This window comes from Citrus clementina, unplaced genomic scaffold (assembly GCF_000493195.1).
Source record: "Citrus clementina cultivar Clemenules unplaced genomic scaffold, Citrus_clementina_v1.0 scaffold_2, whole genome shotgun sequence".
Classification (NCBI taxonomy): domain Eukaryota; kingdom Viridiplantae; phylum Streptophyta; class Magnoliopsida; order Sapindales; family Rutaceae; genus Citrus; species Citrus x clementina.
In genome coordinates this window covers 11,245,664-11,267,009 of record NW_006262688.1, presented here as the reverse complement: position 1 = coordinate 11,267,009, position 21,346 = coordinate 11,245,664, and the positions used below count along the sequence as shown (strand labels likewise).

Sequence of the window (21,346 nt, the reverse complement as noted above, 5' to 3'; positions counted from 1 at the left end):
GAACCTCATTTACTCCCTTAATTCTTCTAGTATTTCTGAGTGACCGACTCCGTTGTTGGGAATTATCCGCTTGTCGCTGGAAGAATTCCCAGATCTCTGATGCACTTTTTGACATTAGCTCTCCTCCACTTGTTGCCATTAGCCATTCTTGCACATTCGGCAATAATCCCTCCAAAAAGTATTGGCATTGGTGCCATTTCTCGTACCCATGATGTGGACACTTCAAAAGTAGCCCATTGAATCGTTCCCATGTTTCAAAAAATTGCTCGTCTTCTCTCTGTGTAAACTCTAAAATTTCCCTGCGAATAGCATTGGTTTTATGCACTGGGAAATATTTATTCAAAAATTTAGTTACCATTTGTTCCCATGATGTAATGCTATTAGCAGGCAAAGTATTTAACCATGAACGAGCTCTATCCTTTAAAGAAATTGGGAATAATCTGAATTTAACATCATCGTCTGAAAAATTCTCATATTTAAATGTTTGACAAATAACATGAAAATCATTCAGATGATTATATGGGTCCTCATTTTCTAAGCCATAGAATGTGGGGAGACAATTTAGCACACTAGATTTTAGTTCAAAGCTCCTAGCAGCTACATTTGAGTATCTTATACATTATGTTCTCAAATTAGCTAAAGGACTAAAATAGTCCTTAAATAGCCTCTCCTGTGGCTGCAAATCCATTTTATTTTTAACTTGTTTGTATGTGCGAAGTGTTTTCTCAAGTTCAAGGTCTATAGGTTCAAGATTAGGTAATAATGACCTACGACAATGCATGCAAAACAAATAAAAAAAAATAAAGATGGGAACAAAATAAATAAAAATAAAGAAGATGGAGAAATTACGATACTAACCTTATTGCGCTATTACAACCTTACTATAAAAATACACAAAAATAAATACGTGAAATAAATTAACTAAAAATAAATTAATAAGATAAACAAAAAAAATTTACAAAGAAAAATAAATTGAAAATTAAATTACAGAATTTTAAAGAAGAGAAAAAGAAAAGAAATACTAACCTTTAAATGTAGATTCACTTTTTTTTCTTTTTCTTTTTTTAATAATAAAAAAATACAAGAAAACAAATAAAAGAAATTATTCACAAAAATTAATTTTACGAATTAAAATAACTTACCTCCCCGACAACGGCGCCAAAAACTTGTTGTGCAAATTTTATTGAACTCGCAAGCACACGAATCTATTGTAGTATAGATCAATGGTGACGAGTGTCGATCCCACGAGGAGGTGGATTTTAATTGTGTGTAGATTTAATTTTGTAAATGGGTAATTGGATTTGTGTGGAAATAATTTAGAATATGCTAAAACTTAAATTAAAATTGCGAGAATAAATTCTAAAATTGGAATTGAAATGACGAAAATAAATTGAAGAGAATTATATTGAAATGACGTACTTGAGTATCTGGATCCGTATCAACATGCACCATGGGCTAAATATTCCTTATTAATACCAATTAAATCATGAGGGGGGAATCCACACCTCATGAACCACACTCTAATCAATATGGTGCTAAGGGTTTATCGTGCCAAATAATAATAACCTTGTACTAGAGAGCTGGTGTAACCAAGGCGGTATCTAGACAAGATCATTATTATTTGTCGACGAAAAGTCAAATCATCCACAAAAATTAGAAGATGAAGAAAGAATTATAGAAAATTAGCTACTCATAATTGAACTAGGGGCAAAATGGGAATTTATTAAAATACGCATAAAATACAAGATGAAGAAGGAATTACAGAAAATGGATCCCAAAAATGGATTCAGAGCTATCAAATTAGGGGGGCAGCTCCCTTTTTATAGATACATGGAGTAAATCATGGTCATCGGATTAAAAACAGTTTGGACGCTCAGGATTGCGCCACGTTATCAGTCAACAGTACGCGGTTTGACCACGCGGATGAACAGTAACACGGTTTGACCCGGGTTGAACAGTGACGCGGTTTGGTTGAAAATAATCCTGTGTGATGCATGTACCGTACGCGAGATTTTTCATCCACTGATATGCTGCCACATCACCATCAACAGTACATAAGAATTTTAGCCCAACAGGATCGTGACACCTCATCAGTCAATGCCACATCATCGGTCAATGCCACGTCATCGATCCGTCTATGTGAACAGTGTCATGAACAGTACCGTAGACATTACCGTACACGTGAATAGTACCGTACATGTGAATAGTATCATTTTTCATTTTATGCTCCTCCTAAGATTTTCGACCGTCCTGAGTTCAAAAGTGATGTCCATTTTGCCGTCTGATCTCTCTTTTATTATGAAATGACCATGATGCCCCTAAAATACATAAAATAGTTAATTAAAATCAAACACACATAATTAAATTACAAGAAGCGTAAATACATAAAAGTAAGGGTTGTTAGTAAGACTTGAAATGTAAAATGACGGTTTTCTCCTTTATAAATATGCATTTTCTAACACTCAACACCAATTGTATTTACCTAGGTAATAATATAATATCTTGGTCATCCAAGATGCAATCAATCATTACGAGGTCAAGTGGATATAGTGAATACCGGTCTTTAGCCTCAGCAAGTGCAGAAATAAGCCAGCTGCAATCATTATTTTCTGAAGGGAGTGTTCTGCACAAAATTGTATGATAATATCAATAGCACAGAGTTAGCTCAAAATCCAGTTTAGCACTCAAAGACAAATTATATTGAGATTGACGTGCATTTTATCAGAAACAAGGTGCTTGCAGGTGAGTTGAGTATTCACTATATACTAAGTGAGGAGCAGATTGTTGACATTATGACCAAATTCTCTCATTTATTCGTTTCAGTTATCTAAGAGACAAACTTAATATCCTCTGATGTCCCTTGAGTTTGAGAAGGCTGTTAATGTAGCTAATTATTCAGAAGTTACAAAAGTTAAGAGAAGCAAGCTTAAGTAGCTCAGTGATGCCAAGTCAGCAATGGTTGTTAAAGAAGGATGACAGCTCAGCATAGTTTGTTAAAGTTACTATTTGCACACACATACATATGTAACAAAATATAGCTAGCTCGTTAGTTAATAAATTTAGATTAGTTACAAGTTGTTATTCACATGTAAGCATATATAAGTATGTACATGTAACTGGTTGAAGAATGACTGAAACTTCTAGAATTCACAATTACATTTGAAATTTTCTTTTAAGCCAAACAATATTTCTTAGTTTCTTTCAACTATCAACAACACTAATAAACACTTAATGCACTCTCGCCATTTCCTCAATCTCTTATTCCCCATTTCACCATTATAAATTATATGATAATGTTTTGCACTGTTGACAAAAATTATATGTGAAATGCACACGTAGCGTGCGTTAATATGACCACACAAAAATGATGAGGTCACCTTCATGTCCAATAATGGAACATGAATGTTCAAAATTCAAATTATGATATCGACTATTTTGCTTTTATGCCATTTACTTTTTCATTAGGCCCGTTCAGTTTCGTGCCTGGCATAACTAGAAAACTTAATTATTATATTTTCATAGATATGGTCAATCGCTCGACATAATGAGCCTACAATTTAAGAAAAATAATTTATTAGTTTTATTTTTTTAACGTCAAAAGAAAAGAGTAAAGTTTGAGTTTTTGATGTGCTTGAACAAATAGTTGGAAGAACTGGGTCCTTTGAATTTAATTAACAGTTCTTGAACTAAGTCTCATTTAATATAAATTTCTAAGTGTCCTTTGAATTTAATTAACAGTTCTTGAACTAAATCTCATTTAATATAAATTTCTAAGTCCATTACAGTGATGAATAATTAGTGTACAACTTTGATATTGTATTTTTATATTTTAATAAACTACACACACACATACACACACACCACATTAGTTTATATAAGTCCCAGAGGCTCTATAATTATTTAATTGAGTAATGATGATACTGGCCACTCACTTATAATATTATGCAAACTGATGTGACATGTTATCATTAGTTGAAATAAAAATATGGTTGGGACTTACACAATTTATTTGTACTTTCTATATTTATCATTTAATAATATCTTTTCATAACCGTCTATGCAAGTGTTTAAGAGTCTCAATTAATAAGGTGCAACGCTTTAAAAGTACTAAAGACATTCTTCCCAGTATCAAAACAAGGTGCAATGCTCCCCAAAGATATTATTTCTTATATCTAAACATGATCGTATATTCTTTATGACGTTAAGCTAACCAAATCCGTCAAATAGTGGAATTGGTACCTCAAATTTATCAAGAATGACTTATACGGCACCAAAATGTTAATCATGCCAAAAATTAGCTTCATGATCTCCTCAACAAATTTGATTTTTTTTATATTTACCACCAGTGGAGTGACCACATTTCATCTTAAAAAGCTATTTATATACAATGGCGAGACTAGGAGTTTAGGTGATGTTTGGTTTGAAGAAAGGGAAAGAGATGAGATGAGGGAAATGAAAGGGAAGGGAGAAGGAAAGAAATGAAGGGAATAGGGAAATTAAATTTCATTATTTGGTTTAACATAAAATTCCATGGGGAGAGAAATTACCATTTTATTTTTGGACAAATTTGCCCTTTACTTTAATTATTAAACTATTAATATTAGTAATTAAATATAATTTAATGTCAATACTAAACTTTTGTCAACTTATAAGCATTTTTTCAATGTTAGAATGTCCTAAAAAGATTCATGATTTTTTATACTTATTAATAGCAAGGATCAAGGGTGGGTATTGTAGAACATAGCCTTGTAAAATTTAAATGCTTCTAAATTTTGATAATAAAAAAAATCAAAATAACAATATGCAGAAAATGAGAATATCAAAACAATAATAAGTCTAAAATGAGTTATAAGTTCTATAAACAAAAGTAAGTTTAAAATGAGTGCATTACAACAACAGTAAATCTAAAATGAAGTGCATCAAAACAATAATATATCTAATATAAATTATCAAAATAATAAGAAGCCTAAAATTATTTAAATTCACCACTAAGGAAAAGTTTAACCCACGCTTCTTGCTCCTCATCATAAAGACTATAAGAAAAACATTGAGTGCGGCATTATCAAGAACAATTAACGTGGTCGCTTTAAGGCGTTCTACCGTTGTAAGAATACCAATCTTCTTCAACTCATCACTCAATCCTACTTATTTGTCATTGATTTCTTGCCCTAGATCTCGACTCAAGTGACTAGAAGTTTCTTTCATTTCTGTGACAAAAAGAGTTGTTAACTCTTTAAATGACTCTCCACTCTCTTCTAAATCTTTAGTTCTTCTCCGTTTTCTTAATGAGCTATTTGAAGTTGTTGGACGCTTTTTTGGAGCATGTGAAATAGACATACTATCATCCATATCATCTTGCACACCCCCAAAATTTAAATTCTTTCCTTCATCTTCTTTGCTCACTCCTACCTTCTCAATTTTCTTGATAGCATCTGCAACAGTCTCTACATTTTTTTAGTTGCATGATCTTTACCATAAATCAAACATGAATCTTCATAAAATGGGAATGCTTTATGCTTGAAATTTACTGATTTTTTATGACTTTGCAATTATTTAAATACATCAAACTTGTGATGACAATCTACAACAAATAATAATTAAGTTAAAAATCAGAATAATTCATTTTTACCAATATCCAATCTAAGGTGCATTTCCATACACTCCTCTTTTACTTCAGAGTCGACATATTTGTGCATAAGGATAAGCAATTCAAATCCTTTCTTCCTTTTTAACTCATGCACACAATAGATAGTCATTTTTCAATTACAACGTTTAATAACAAATATGTAGATTCACATGCAAATTTTTTTTTTCACTTTACATCTAATGATTACAACAATGGAACATACAAAAGATGAGTAACTGTAAATTAAAATCTCAATTTTTTAGATCTAATAAAAAATCATATCACCACAGTATCAAGATCAACATACTCTCAGAGTCATTCTATTACTCTCATTATCTCCGTTTTCAACATCAACCATAGTTGTAAAACAACCCACATTAATTAAATAAGACACTCTATTCAAATAAGAAAAGTAAAAACTCTTTTAACAAAAGTTTCTAACTATACAAGTTGCCAACACTCAACATCTTAGTAAATAAAGAATACATAATACTACATCTAACCAACAAAAACAGACCTAGACGTTAGTAATTCAAAGTAATATAAAAAAAATACTTGAATATGGGCATCCTACACTACCTTCTCTGGAGTCACAATTTTCTTGTCTGCCTTCTCTACAAACACAATTTTATTTATTTTACAAGATGAATTGACGACAATGGCTTATTTTAAGATGAATCAATGGCAGTGGCCATGAAAATGGCATGAAAATCGAAGAGGTGGGCTGCTGGTTAGAGAGAAACCGTGAGATAAAAAAATATTAGGGTTTCATTTTTTTAAATTTTAAGTAAGGGTAAATGGGAAATTTTAAAATGTTATAAGGTTATAAATGCAATTTGCATATTTTTAAGTCCTGGAATAAGAAATTTTACCTTCTTAAAGAATAATCTGAATTCTTTAACACAACAGCTATTGAATTTCTATAGAAGTTAATTTCCGATCACCTTTTTCTAACCAAATGAAAGAAATTAATGAGGATTTTAAATTCACCTCATTTCCTCTTGTCAGTTAAACATGGCCTTAGAGTATGGCAAAGACCAAAATGTATCATAAGTTTGAATTTTTGGTGGGGAGCTAATTCTTAGTGCAAATTTGAAGTTCAACTTAAAAAATTATGAATATGTAAAAAAAAAGGAAATATATGTTTAGCACCTATATTTTTATTTAAGTTCTTGTTTTTTTTAATAAAAAAAAACACCATAACCCCTGCTATTAAACATGTTACACTCATACTCTTACTTTTTTTTTTCTACAATAATACCCTACAATAATATTCTTGGCAATATTAATGAAAAGAAATAATGTTAATTTATCAAATGAAAGTTAAAAGTAAAATAAAAATTAGTTAAAAAATTTATGTTATTGTTTTACCTTTAGTATTAATATGGTAAATTAAATTTTTATAAATAATTATTAGTAAGATTGTTGCAAGGATATTAAAAGTTACTTTAGGTTGGCTTATATTAATTTACTTATAAATAATTATCAACAAGATTATTGCAAGGATGCAAAAAATAGTAGTTTTTACATACTAATATTTTTTGGTTAATTTACTAATAAATAATTATTGGTTAATTTGCTAATTAACATTTTATAGATAAATTAATTAGTGTCAAGAATATTGTTGTAAGGTATTATTGTAAAAGTAAAGAATAAGTATGGGTAAGAATGTAATATATTTAAATACAATGATGCTTTGAGGCATTTTTTAAATATAAGGACTAGTAGGGATGGCAAAAAGGTTTGGGCAGGGAAAAAATAAGGGTCGGGTCCATTGTAGGCCTGGAAGGGGCTCGGGATGGGCCTGAGCTTTCACTTAGTTTTTTATTTTTATTTATTTTTTTGTAGCGAATTTGAAATGAGTCAATAATCAACAAATTGTTATAATCAATTAAAGAAAATGGATTTATCAAAATAAAATGATAAATAAAGAAAATGAAGCTAATAAAAGCTTAGAAATTTAATTTTTTTTAATAGTGAATTCTTTAATTCAAGTACTCTTTTAATTAATAAACGCTTAAGAGAAAGTTTAATACTATAATTTTAGGTTTTTTGAATCATTATTGATTTATGAAAAAGGGATTTAAGTTTTTTTTTAATTTTTCTATTTGTTTAAATTTTAATTTATTATTCTAAATTATAAATTTATTTTTTCAAAAGCTTTGCTTAGGCTTTTTCATTTTAAACCCTTGTTCAATCCTTCATGTGGAGGGGCGGGCCAAAGCTTGTGGGTGTAGGTCAGGCTTGCCTAGACTTTTTGCCCACCCTACTAAACATGCATTCAAGTGAAAAATATATGAACTAAATAAGCATTTACCTAAAAAATTACAATGAAAATAAAATAAATTTTATTAATTCTTAAAATGTATGAAAATATAATACAATTGCATCTTATACCAATTCAATCATATATGGAAAACCAACTATATATTCTTTCATAACTCGGAAGTCATATATGATTGGCTCTATACCAATCTGTCTTTGAGGAAATCCTCATATGTTCATCTAATGGACTAAATTGTCACATATATAATGTATTCTTAAAATATTATAGGGGCGAGATATTAATTATTTTACATGTATTTGCACTTCACCCATTTATAAAAAGCCATTTTAAATTTTTTATAAATTTGGGGTGAGTACAATGAATTAGTGGATTCAGAAAAATGATTTATTGGAGGCTAAATTACATAAAGATAAAATATTAAAACTGAATATTTAAAAGCTTATGAGTTTATGGAGGTTATTTTAATAGAATTAATGTGACTAAATTAAATAAGATATAGTAAAACTACCCTTATAAGTTACTTTGAGCCTTTACAATTTTTAAAATTAAAATTTTATGAATTTATGGGAGTTATTTTCATAAATTTAATGGAGAGTGGAGACTAATTAAAAATTTAATTAATTTTCTCTTTAATTTCTAATATTTATTTTCTCCAGTAAGGACTTGACTCCTCAGTAGTCATCAGTTGGAACGGCCTCAGCCACCCAAGCCACAGTGGGCTGAATGATGTCTAAGGGAACAAAAATAAAAATAAAAAATTCTTAACTCAACTTCTTCCTTGATTTGTATTTTTTCGTAATTGATCCCTTTTTCTATCCCCTCCGACTAGTTGAAACACATTAAAACAGAATCCTAAATTCCTTATTTTTATAGTGAAAATCTACCTACAACAATGTTAGAGGTAATTATACTTTTTTTTTCCTTTCTTAGTTAACAAATCAATATGACAGCCAAAATTTTTAAAGTTTGTGTTTTCGCGTTTAATTGAGATAAATATATTACTAAAGGCATGACCTTTTCAAATTACATATGCATGCATGCATCTTAAATAAAGAGTGACGTCACGTACCAACAATTGAGTTCTAATTGATATAATAATATTAACCAAATGGGTGGTGGATTAATTTTAGGAGTTATAAAATTTATTATTCTTTAAATAAGTGATACATAATAATTTAGACTCAAATTGTAACTCAACTGTTGTGATCACAATCATTACTCACAAAATAATACATTTAAGATCAAAATTTAATCACAAAATTAGATGCTGAAGAAAATGAGTACACACTAGATAATAGATCTTTCGTCGAAATTTAATTACAAAATTAGATGAGGAAGAAAACGAGTACATGCTATACTTGTGCTACAATGTGATAACTCAATTAATTATTTAATTTTCTCATAATTAATTAATAACTTTTGTTAATTCCATCTTCATTAACCTCCACCGCCACCACATCCTCCACTACAACCAGGGCCGGCTCAACCATATTTGGGGCCTTAGGCAAATGGTTTTAATTAGTTCTTCTTAAAATTTAGGAATATATATATATTAGTTATATTTTATTTATTGGAAATTAATTTTTTAAACACTCTAAAATGTAAAATTATTAAATAAAATTCTATTATACTATTACTAATCCATGAAATTTTAATTCAAGTATAACATTTTCACTTATTGTTTTTTGACTCAAATTACATCTTTTTTACTACTCCTTTCCTAGATTAAACTAATTTTTCTATTCTTTTATTTTCTAAAGTTTTTCGATATAGTTTTATTTCAAAATAGATAAAACAAGAACACAAAAGAAATAGTAGATGAATAAAAGAATATATTAAAAACAAATAAATAACACAACTAACTAAGAAAATAATTGAAAGATAAAATCTGAAATTTAAGATGAAATTATAAATTAACTTTATCTTTATATCAATTGTTTGAGGATTTGAGTAATGACCAATAGTCATAAAGAATAGAAAAAACTATTAGATTTTTTCTTTTTCTTCTTGAGTGGAGAGTAGAGAAAGCATGATTTTTTTCCCACTCTCTCTTTCTTTCTCTCAAACACCAAGAACATATTGTGTCTTGATTGTTGAAGGAAAAATTTAATGGATAAGTAATAAAATGTGGGACTTTTATAGAGGTTTAAAATGAATATAAAACTTTTAATTATAACTTATTAATTCTAACAATGAAATAGAGAATTTGTAGGATTGAAACTATTAATTTATCGGTTTTGTAGGAATTAAAATTACTAAGTACTACATTAAATAAACTTTATAGAAATTTGATAATTTATTTAGGAAAAGATAATTAAATAATAATAATAATAAATTAAATGCATAATAATGACTTTTAAATTTATTTTTTCCTTTTATATACAAAATAATAATTTCACGGGGCCTTCATGTAAAGCAAGGCTCTATACAACCTTCTAAATTACGTAGAGGTGGAGCCGCTACTTACTACAACCACCACCGTAAGCACCGGTAGTACTTCCGCCGCCTCTGTCTTCTCATTATCGCCCTGACATTTCTTGCAGCTTGAGCCTCTATCGTCACGGTCACGGCCACAAGCCAGTATGACCATCCACATCATTAAAACAGGTGCAAAAAATACTCCACGTACTCCAAGCCATGCACTCGAAAACTTGCTTTCTGCTTGCGTTTACCGAGCGTCACCAACAACAACAATGACCTCTCTCCCCATTTACTTCTACTATATCTGATGTGCAATTGAAGTATATTTCTTTATATTATATATAATAACGTCATCGCAACAAAGGCTTACGGAATAATTAGAAAGAATTCTACTATCTAGTTTTCTTAATAATTTTATGAGCAATGCAGTTCTTTTGAAAGTCTATGAACCCACCTGCCTGGGGTTGGTGGGCTGTCAATCATAATAATATCATATATGTATATATACATATATAGATACATAAATGTACAAAAATATACAGATGTGGGAAATGGTATTGGTTTCCAAGTGTAAATAATGATAAATGAACCACAGCACCACAAAGCTGATATGAGTTCCTCTCAGTCTCTCCATTTATTAACACTTTGGCAGATCGACTATTAAAGACTCTTCTTTAGCGCCTTTGTAATGAAATGAGTACTACCATGTGAATGGTATAGACTTTCCCCACCCACTTTTGACTATCCTGTGACAACAAAGCAGTAAATAAAGATTTATTACCTTCTATCTACCAACAATACGGTAGCTTCATTGTCTCTGGTACGCTTCTCTTTTCCCTCTCTGTTTTTATCTTCTTTTTTCTTCTTTTTTTAAATCATTTTTCTTGAATCTTCAGCTTCTTCAGAAATATTTCTTTATAATTGCTCTGTGTTTTGCTTATTGGAGAGAACTAATTAAGAGGTACTTTAATTAGTTCTTATGGTTTTTTTTTTTAATTTATTAGCTGTTATTGAGGTTTCATGATTCAATGAGTTCCATATTATTGAAATTTCTGAAATCATACTTGATGGTCATAATTAGGTTTTCTACTTAACAAATCTAAAGAAGCTAAGAATTAAAGTTCACAATTGTTTTTATAACGTACCTTAAAATATAACTTAATCTGCAGTGGCTTTGCCTTTTTTTTTTTTCCGGGAAAGATTGATGGATCTCGAAAGTCTTAATCGAAGAAACAACAGACAACAAGACTTCATTAGCAGACTGCCAGATGAGCTACTTTGCAACATTCTTTCTCGTCTCCCTACTGAAGATGCTATTCGGACCACAATTTTATCATCAAGATGGAACGACCTCTGGACCTCAATTCATAATCTTTACTTCAATGACAGGAACTTCAGGCAGTCATTTGTTGGTGATGAGAACTCTTCTAAAACTTCCTTTATGATTTTTGTTGATCAAGTGCTTGCTCGTTTCCAATCGAAGGCTATTCAAGTTTTTAGTCTAAGTTGCGATTCACTTCGAACTAGATACGAATTATCTCGAGTCAATGCATGGATACGCTTTGCAATTGAACATAATGTTCGTGATCTTGAACTCTATGTATATATTCAACATCCTTATTACAAGAATGGCATGCATCTTAGGTTGCCTCAGCGCATTTTAACTTGCAAAACACTAACACAGTTGACCATGCGGACTTTTGTTCTTCTTGATATTCCTGACACATTGGTATGCTTCCCTAGTTTGAAAATCCTGTGTCTCACGGTTCAAATTCCATGTGGTGACCTATTGCAAAAGTTGTTCAGTAACTGTAATTGCCCTCTCCTTGAGGATTTGTCAATTGAAGGAGACATTGAGTATGAAGAGAATATTAATGATAGGCTGACTTTTAATATCTTTGTGCCAACTCTTTTAAGGTTAACCATTAGGCTGTATTCAGATAACTGTGGGTATGTTTCCGGGTGCAAGTTTGTCATTACTGCACCTAATCTACAATACCTTAAAATCAAAGATCGTTCCTTGGGATGCTTTGTGGTGAATGAAGCTCCCTTTTAAGGAACACATATTTGGATGTTGGCCATTGTTCATTGCATCGTGTAGTGTCAAAGGATTAGGCTAATTGTGCTATGGAACTTGTGAAAGGAACCAGCTGTGGGAGTTTCCTGTCAATGTCTGCTGAAATGATGGCGGTAATTCAACAACCTTAACATCCTTTTCAGATATTGTTCTTCGTGCTACCTTATTTCTTGCATGCCATATAGTTCTTGTATCTATGTTTATGAGGATTAGTTACGCGTTCCTTGATAGAAATATTTCATTTTACATCGGCTTTGTATAATTCTTTTTTAACTGATATCATAACTTTCTTTGAAGGCTCTAAGCTTTGCTTGTAGTGGTGATTTCCCTACATTTCCTAATTTGATCCATCTGGAATTGAACATTGAGCCTAGCTTTGGCTGGAAACTGCTGCCACACTTTCTCAGTAGCTCGCCAAATCTGAAAGTCCTTATCTTGAAGAAGGTGAGTTATATATATGTGTGCTTGTGTACGCGCGCGTCTATTTATTTTACCAAATGGTCTTGCTTCCTAAATGTTTGATTATTTATTTGTCATCAGGAACGACGTAGATTCTGTGATAGAATTATGGATGACTTAAATGCCAGCTGCGATCTGGAAGAGTATAATCCCGAAGCTTCCATTTGGATTGAACCGAAGACATTGCCAAGTTGTTTGTCATCACATCTTGAAGAGATTCAAATCAAAGACACATCTGGGAAAGATGATGAATTGGAAGCGATAAGATATTTCTTGAAATATGGCGTAGTGTTAAAGAAGTTTTCAATTGGGTTTCGTTCTCGATCCAAGGAACATCTGAAGAATGAAATTCTTATGCTACCAAGGGGTTCCATGACCTGCGAAATTGATTTCTAATCAAGGGATTGTTCTCTCTGATGATGGTGATAAATGAATCATGGGAAGGCGACCTACCTGAAAGTTTTTAGATTTTTGATTCCGCCAAAAAAAAAAAAAATGTTATTTTGTTATTTTGCTAACAGACCCAATTCGGTGTAGCGGAAGATTGAATGTATTTTGTGAACACATGTTTTGCTGAGAAAATCATATATGAATGTAAGTCATGGCACTGCTGATATAGCATTCGTACTCAATTCTAACTATTTTTCAGGATTCTTTACATTATGCATTATATACACACAGACACATATACATACATTCGTACACTCCTTATATTTGGCGGGATTTTAAGACCAACAGCACATAAGCGTTGATATCGGTATTGCTTGTGGAATAATCAATAATTTCATTCGTCGATGCCGAAAGAAAGGTAATTGAATGTTGAAATATACATTGTTTGATAAATTCTTCATTATTAGTATGTTAAGATGAGGAAAATGATCATTATGGACAATTATTTTCAAGTTAACATGAAATTTTGATGAGTAAAATTTGAGTTGATCGGCACCTTCTCTCCTTAATCTTAAGGTGGAAGGTGTTGGGATTATGTGCTCTTTTAAAGCATATTAATTTATTTTCTGATTAATAAAATATTTGAGATTTTTTAATTACATAAATATTTTGAATAAGATCAATTTAATCATATTATATGTATTTATGTGATCATCATATAGATTCACAGAAGACATAAATACAAGTTATCTTATAATTAAATAAATTAAGTTCGCAGTTGATAAATAGAGTTGGGCGCTCTATTTATGTTTAGACTGTAGTAAATTTATTGACTGATTTGTCTTAATCATGTATGAATTTACTGATGTAATTTAACTACATTAAGCTGGATCACATATGAGATTTAATTAACCTTGAAATGACTGTCAGACTTATTAAATCTAATAGGCATTGATTTTATTGCAATCTTAATCTTGAGTTAATTATAGTTTCATATTTGTGATTGTCATTTCATTTGAGTTACCAATGGGCGCGACATACATTTGTAGTCAAGATTACCCGGTATCTTGGTGGAAGCAATTATAAGCAGTGAGATTATAGATTAACAATATAGAATTTGTACAACACATCTCTTGATGGGTTTGTGTGACTTGATCATAGAATACTCTAGACAGAGTGTGTCAACATAATTAGTATGTTGAAAATGATTATTAGAGAAAACCAGCAAATATCAAGGAACAATACGTAATTAAATCGATTCGACAGTTGAGAAATCGATTTAATTAACGATGTGGTATAAAGAATTATGCAGTAAAAAAATCAACATGGCATGGGTTGAATTATTATTCGAGTACACTATCCTAGATAGTATACAATTATGGAGGTCAATTCCAATCTTTTAGTGGAGTAGATTTGGAATTAAATAATTGGGCTAGTTTAATTACATGCCTAATTATTGTAGCTACTATTGTATGTACTAATATGATCCCCGGGTTAACTCATTTAATTAACGTCGCTACTAGATTAATAAGTAAGATAACTAGTTATTTGGGTTAAAAGACTAAATATATTATTTAGTGTGAGACTCCATATAATGTGCTTGTATCTACGGGGCCTTATGTTATTTTACAAGGTGTGCTCTTATGACAAAAAAAAGTAGCATTACTTTTGATTTTATTATTTTTAATTTAAATCAAATTTGATTTAATAGAATTAAAAATATTAAAATATGGAGCCTGAGGTTTCCACTACGATAGAGATATAAAAGAGCTTATTTTCTCCCAAAAAGAAAAGAGGTCACATTATACAGATCAGAGAAAAATATTTTTTCTCTTTAATTTTGAGAGAAAATTTTTCTCCTGCTAGTTGCTTTTAGTGGTGATAAAGGCGCCCACACGTTAAGTGCAGATCAAACCTGAGTCATAACCTAGAAGATTATTGGTGACAGATCGTGATCTAACAAGCGTGGTGGTGACGGATCGTGATCTGGGAGCCTGGATTATTTTCAATTGTTCATCTTCTTGAATTGTCAATGTATGATTTTCTAGATTACGAATTCTTATATATTATATGAGATCGATTTTGAAATTTTTTTTATTTTAAAAAAACTGATTTTTCTCCAACAGAAATTTCAAGTCTCTTCATATAATTGTGGGAGTTTATTATCATTTTTTTTTGTCTTTTATTAAGATTTGATCTTTTGATTTGCTGCTGTTGTGCTCGTACACTTACCTGCATTATATATAATATTACAAAAATTGAGTTATAAAATTTTAGTAAAGTATATGAAAAAGCTAAATCAAAGAACAATTTAGTCTTCTCATATTTTGTAAAAGTTTAAAGGCTAAAAGCATTACGGTGTCCCTAAACCTGTATTTTAAATTCCATTTGTTTCTTCTGATCACGTACAAGTTTGTGACTACAGCTCGTAATCTTGAATGATAAATCTAATCATGCAATAGTACTTATGAAATGGTTTAGCAACCTTAGCTTGTCAATATATTTGATCATTAAATTGTCACTAGAAGAACATTGCTGCAACTTTTGCATTCATCATGGTTCTGATCATTATTTTGTCATTAGAAATTATTGGGATCATTCATAGACAAATACAGATTCAATTGATATCATGGGGCATGGGCAAGATACAAAGGGCCTTGCAGCTGTGGGCTCAAAATGAATAAAGTTATTTGATATGTTGCATAATTGCAAAAATAAATAAATAAAATTATTGATATATTGCATAATACGAAGTATTAGCCTTCAAAGACAAAAATCAACATAAAGTGTGTTATGTTTTTCCCTTATAACCTTAATAATTTGAGGATTTACCCCATATTTTTTACATAACTCTTATATAAATTTCTCTCAATGAATTTCTTGCAAAAGAGTAATAATAACTATTTGAATTTCTTAAAAAAAGTAATAAATAATACCTGTCCATTTGCAGTCCTTGTGAAACTAGATGTGTCGTGTATTTGTATGCTTTTTATGGCAACTTTAGTTTTTCACAGTGCAATCCACGGTCGGTTTTGAGGGATTTTTGGACCTTAGGCCAACTTTTTAGGCCTTTTTATATTCAACAGCGTCAATTCTTTTTTTTCTTTTTTTTTTTTGTAAAAAGAGGGCTCTAAAGAAGAAGAGTTAGAGGGACACAAAACGGGGGTGTGCCACCCCATACATATTCGAATACAAAATAGAATTCAATCCTAAAGGGACAGAATTAAAAAAAATGCACTCCAACAGGCAAACGCAAAACATACGTAGCAAGGAAATCGACCGCCAAATTGGCTTCGCGGTAGATGTGATTAATTTGAAGACTCCAATCCCTCCTCATGAGCTCCTGAATCATCTGAATTATAGCCGAAAGGTTATTGACATTAACATTATCCTCTTTTATATGCAACATAAAATCATTCAAATTATTTTTCTAAATTATACAAGCCATGGGTCAATACAAAAAATAAAAATAAATTAAATTTACAAAAAGAAGAAGAATAATAATTTAAAATAGCATAACTAAAATAATAGCACCTGAAAAATTGACTAGTTGGCATGAATATGTTGATTACACTTTTCCTTCTTCATCATCATACTCTTTTGTTTTCAAATAAATAATAGAGAATTTTAGAAAAGTAAGTATTTACTAAAAAGTTATGGATACAATCAATATTATAAAAATTTCATGAAACGTTTTGATAAGTTATTTCATTAGCTGCTCCGAAAAGTATTACAACACCCATCTTAATGATTTAGAGAATGAAATTAGCATTATTTCAATTATTATTTGTATAAAATAAAATTATAGATGAATCAGAATGATCCTTTTGGACATAAGATATCGAATGAGGGCTTAATTGGCCTCAAATTTATCATAAAGTAAAAATGGGACACCTCAAGAATTTGGCTAGCTTGTTAGTGCATGTTTGGCGCGCGGCTTTCAGGGGGTATGGGTTGTACAAAATTTTCAAAATCATGTTTGGTGCAGAAAATCAAGGGGAGGGTATGTATAAATTAATCAATTTTGGGTGGCTTATAAAGACCCGTTTCAATTTGTCAAACTTTTAAATTTCAAAAATTTAAGTTTCAATTTGTCAAACTTTTAAAATTTAAAAATTTAACTGTAAATCTACAGTGAATGGGAGCTATGTTTCCAGTGATTTTTGTATCTTTGTGTAGAATTCGAAAAGAGAATTTCAATGATACTAAATATGACCTAAACAACAATGTTTAAAAATTTTCAGTATGTGGTGGTCAGTGGCGGCCAATGGTTGCTACAGGTGATCAATTTATTTTTTATTATTAAATTTAAAAAAATTATAATTTAATATAATCTCATAATATAAAATATTAAAATACATTCTATACTTAACGCCAAACATGGGTTAGTGTATTATTTAATATATTCTAATACGATACAATCTATTACAAACCAGTACAGTGCGATGTACTAAACACACCCTTAAAATGGTAGCATGTATATCCACAGAGAAACTTAATGAAAAAGTTGTTTCATAGTTGCCCTATACTTGAAGATTTGTCAATCGAAGTTGTTCTCGAAGGTTTTTATGAACTTTATGATTGGTGACCTCTAATATCATTGTACCAACTCTCTTTAGGCTGAACATTAGGTTGTCCTTGTCAAGGTGTATTCTCGGGTATTCCTGGCACTAGTTTGTGATTTCAGCCGATAATCTTGAATACCTTAACATCGAAGATGATTTCTCTTTTAAGGAAGGTATATATGGATGTTGGATATTGCCTAGTAGAATTTATAGTTGTTGATGTCGAAAAACAACCTCTACGGTTGAATTTGTTTTCTGGGGAATAATAACACGAATCCAAGCTCCAACGTTAATCTGATTGCAACCTTCTGCACCTTCCAACCATAGAACACGGTTAGGGCATGACGATAGGGTTTTTGGCGTAGATCCTTTGATATTTAAATCAAATGTTTTGCGTATAATGAAAGAAAAATGAAAAAAAGGAATCGAAAATAAGTTAAAATTTAGGAATTCTCTAGTGGAGGCGTTGTAAATCTTATAAAAAGTAGAAAGGCTTTAATATTGGTAACTTGTAGAATTTTTTGGTTAATTTTTCTATCCCCCACCTCTGATACTCTTTTCAGCTTAAATAGGCTCTTAGTTGTGGTTGGTTACCTCCTTGGTTTCAGCCCATTTTCTTGAGCAATTGCAGTTGGTTGTCAATTGAAGGTAGTTTAAAAAGTTGTGGTACGTAACCTCCCTAAGATATAGGCCATGTTGTCCTGACAAATAATTTTTCATGTCAAGCTAACACATCCTCAAATCATATAAATGAGTTTTCAGGTTGAATTACTTCACTTTTAGATCAAATTGGTAGATTTTCATGTCGCTCATATAGATTTAAGGTTGCATTTATAAACCAAGTCGTTCACATAAGCTTCAGGTTATAAACCAAGTCATTCACGTAGGCTCCAGGTTGTACTTATAAATTAAGTCGCCAACATAGGCTCTTGGTTATGCTAATGAGGTTTGCTCAACGGTAGTCAGTTTTGAGTGGGTTAGGGTCGACTATATTTCTCTGAGTCTTGTGATGGAACTGGATCTGAAGAAGTAGGCTCAGATGTCTTCCTTGTTTGAACCTCTACTTTGTTGTCAAATAATTTTCCTCTTCTCAAGGTCATAACAGATTTTGCTTCTTTATGTTGATGGCTTGAACTCGATCCAACTTCATGCACCCCTTTAGGATTGGGAATTGATTGACTTGGGAATTTTCCTTTTTCTCTCTCAGCTACAGTAGTTGCTAATTGACCCAATTGATGTTCAAGTTTTAGAATAGCTTGAGTGTTTGACTGAAAAGCTTGTTGGGTTGACTGAATGAAACTTTGCAGTGTATCCTCTAAAGAAGGTTTTCTTTGTTAGGGTGCAACAAATTGAGACATAGGTTGTTGGGCAGGAGGATGTACTTGGTTAGGAGGGACAAATTGTTGATTGGGCATGTTCAACTGTTGTCCTCCTTGGTTTGACAAAGGTTGATTTTGTTTCCAAGAAAAATTAGGGTGATTCCTCCAATTAGGATTATATGTGGGTGAATATGGATTATTGGGGGTTTTCTCATATGATTGTAAGGCATGTACCTGCTCAGAAAAAGCCTCTTGATAGGCTGGTAATGATGGACAATTCTGTGCTGTATGAGACAAGTTAGAACAAAGAGCACAAACCTCATTAGCTACACTAGGATGATGATTCATTGATTGGTTCAGAGCTAAGGCATCTACTTTCCTAGAAAGTGTAGCTAGAGTGGATTTCACATCAAAATCATCCTTAACTTCATATAACCCCTTTCTAGAAACTTGAGATGATTTTTCTCTTTGATTTGAGAAATCCCACTGTTGAGAATTCTTAGAAAGTGAATTAAAGAAATCCCATGCAGCCCCTTCATGTAAGTTCAAAAATCTCCCACCATTCATAGACTCTACCATATGACGATTTGACATGGTTAAACCGTTATAAAAGCATTGTATTAGTCTCCATTTCTCAAAACCATGGTGGGGGCACTTAAGGAGTAAATCATTTAATCTTTCCCAACACTCATAAAATTGCTCACCCTCTCTTTGATAAAAATCACTTATCTCTCTCCTAAGGGCATTTGTTTTAGACATAGGGAAAAACTTGGTGAGGAACTTATTACTCAATTCATCCCATGTACTAATAGACCCAGCAGGAAGTGAATTCAACCAAGCTTTTGCTTTATCTTTTAATGAGAAAGGGAACATACGAAGCCTAATTGACTCATCATTAAAATTTTGAAAACGAAATGTAGAGCATATGTCAAGAAATTCCTTAATGTGCAAATATGGATCCTCTCTCTCTAACCCATGAAAGGATGGCAAAAGTTGAATGACAGAGGGCTTAAGTTCAAAGTGTGTTGCTGTAGTTTGTGGCAACACAATACAAGATGGTTGGTTGGCTGCAAGTGGTGAAAAATATTCTCTAAGGGTTTTCTCTGCCTGTACTGGTGGAAGTATTGGCAATAGTCTATTTGGGTCATCCATCACTTCTAAAGAACTAGCTTGACTACTATCAATTTTTGACTCTCTTTTAACCAAACGATTTGTTGAATCACGTTCCCAAACACTCATAAACTAACTAGACAAGGAAAGAAAGAAAAAATAATAATACAATAAAATAAACCAATAATAATGAGAATAAACGAAATGTAAAAATAAAAGAAATCAAACAACCAAACAATGAATTTAAAGACAAAGAATTTTTTTTTTAAATAAAAGACAACCTAAATTATAACTAGTGGAAGAATCAAATCAACCTAGATTAAACTGACTTTCTGGCACAATCCCCGGCAACGGTGCCAAAAACTTGTTGTGAAAATTTTAATATACTCGCAAGCGCACGAATCTAGAAATAGAATAGTGGTAACGAGGTCGATCCCACAGGGATTGTTATAAATTGAAAAGTCTTATTTAAATCTAAAATTAATATTAATTCTAACCTAGTTGATCAAATTGAGTTTTAAGAGAAATTAAACTAATTAAACTAAGGAAGCAATTAAAATAAAGGAGAATTCAATGAGATAAAAATTACCAAGGTTTCGGAATCCACCACTATTCAACTAGTAATTATCTAATTATTAATTAATCCCCAATTTTAGAGTGACAACTCGAAATCAATCTATGTCATCTCATGGATATAACAATTAAGCCCAAGTAATTAAATCTAATGTAGGTTCTTTTTCTGCTTAATAATATGACATCTAAGAATCTCATGTAAACATATTGAATAACAAAGAGTCAAAGTTTCCTAAGCACTCTATGTAAACAATTTAATGAAAGACATAAAATCAAAGATAATTATGTATAAACTTTATAGATCCAAGCATAGAATTAATCGAATATTAATCCTAACAATCAATAATGCATGATAGGATTGATGAAAAGATTTTATTAACATCCAATTAATCATGTGAAAATAGGAGAGGGGAATCATCAAAGAAACATATATAGGGAAATTAGTTAAATAAAAGATAATTATTCTACTGAAATAGGGTTTTCATCGTTAACCTCAGTGTAAGAAAAATTAGCTAGACA

The 21,346-nt window shown here is 31.1% G+C and overlaps 1 protein-coding gene, 2 non-coding genes and 1 pseudogene across 6 annotated transcripts; 3 read left to right on the top strand and 1 right to left on the bottom strand.

Moving 5' to 3' along the window:
• The first annotated feature begins 203 nt into the window (after nucleotides 1-203).
• Nucleotides 204-307, top strand: LOC112101285. The gene has a single exon (XR_002907412.1). It is a non-coding gene; the product is annotated as a small nucleolar RNA R71 (small nucleolar RNA).
• A 4,665-nt stretch (nucleotides 308-4,972) lies between these two features.
• Nucleotides 4,973-10,509, bottom strand: LOC112100883 (annotated as a pseudogene).
• A 606-nt stretch (nucleotides 10,510-11,115) lies between these two features.
• Nucleotides 11,116-13,469, top strand: LOC18051951 (FBD-associated F-box protein At5g56370). Of its 4 annotated transcripts, XM_024191415.1 has the most exons (4): nucleotides 11,116-11,154; nucleotides 11,535-11,913; nucleotides 12,709-12,855; nucleotides 12,952-13,469. In XM_024191415.1, exons 2-4 carry the CDS (start codon nucleotides 11,539-11,541, stop codon nucleotides 13,264-13,266), a joined length of 837 nt encoding a protein of 278 aa, XP_024047183.1. In that variant the 5' UTR covers nucleotides 11,116-11,154; nucleotides 11,535-11,538; the 3' UTR covers nucleotides 13,267-13,469. The 4 variants fall into 4 exon arrangements, with proteins under 4 accessions (XP_024047183.1, XP_024047181.1, XP_024047182.1 ...); XM_024191416.1 differs by lacking the exons at nucleotides 11,116-11,154; nucleotides 11,535-11,913 and adding an exon at nucleotides 12,382-12,524; XM_024191413.1 differs by lacking the exon at nucleotides 12,952-13,469 and having other exon boundaries at nucleotides 11,535-12,796.
• A 6,312-nt stretch (nucleotides 13,470-19,781) lies between these two features.
• On the top strand, nucleotides 19,782-19,888 carry LOC112101253. Its single transcript, XR_002907380.1, has one exon. It is a non-coding gene; the product is annotated as a small nucleolar RNA R71 (small nucleolar RNA).
• Nucleotides 19,889-21,346: the final 1,458 nt, after the last annotated feature.

Bases quoted from the DNA above. Each gene is read 5' to 3' on its own strand.
- LOC18051951 (XM_024191413.1), top strand. From the start codon at position 11,539: ATGGATCTCGAAAGTCTTAATCGAAGAAACAACAGACAACAAGACTTC.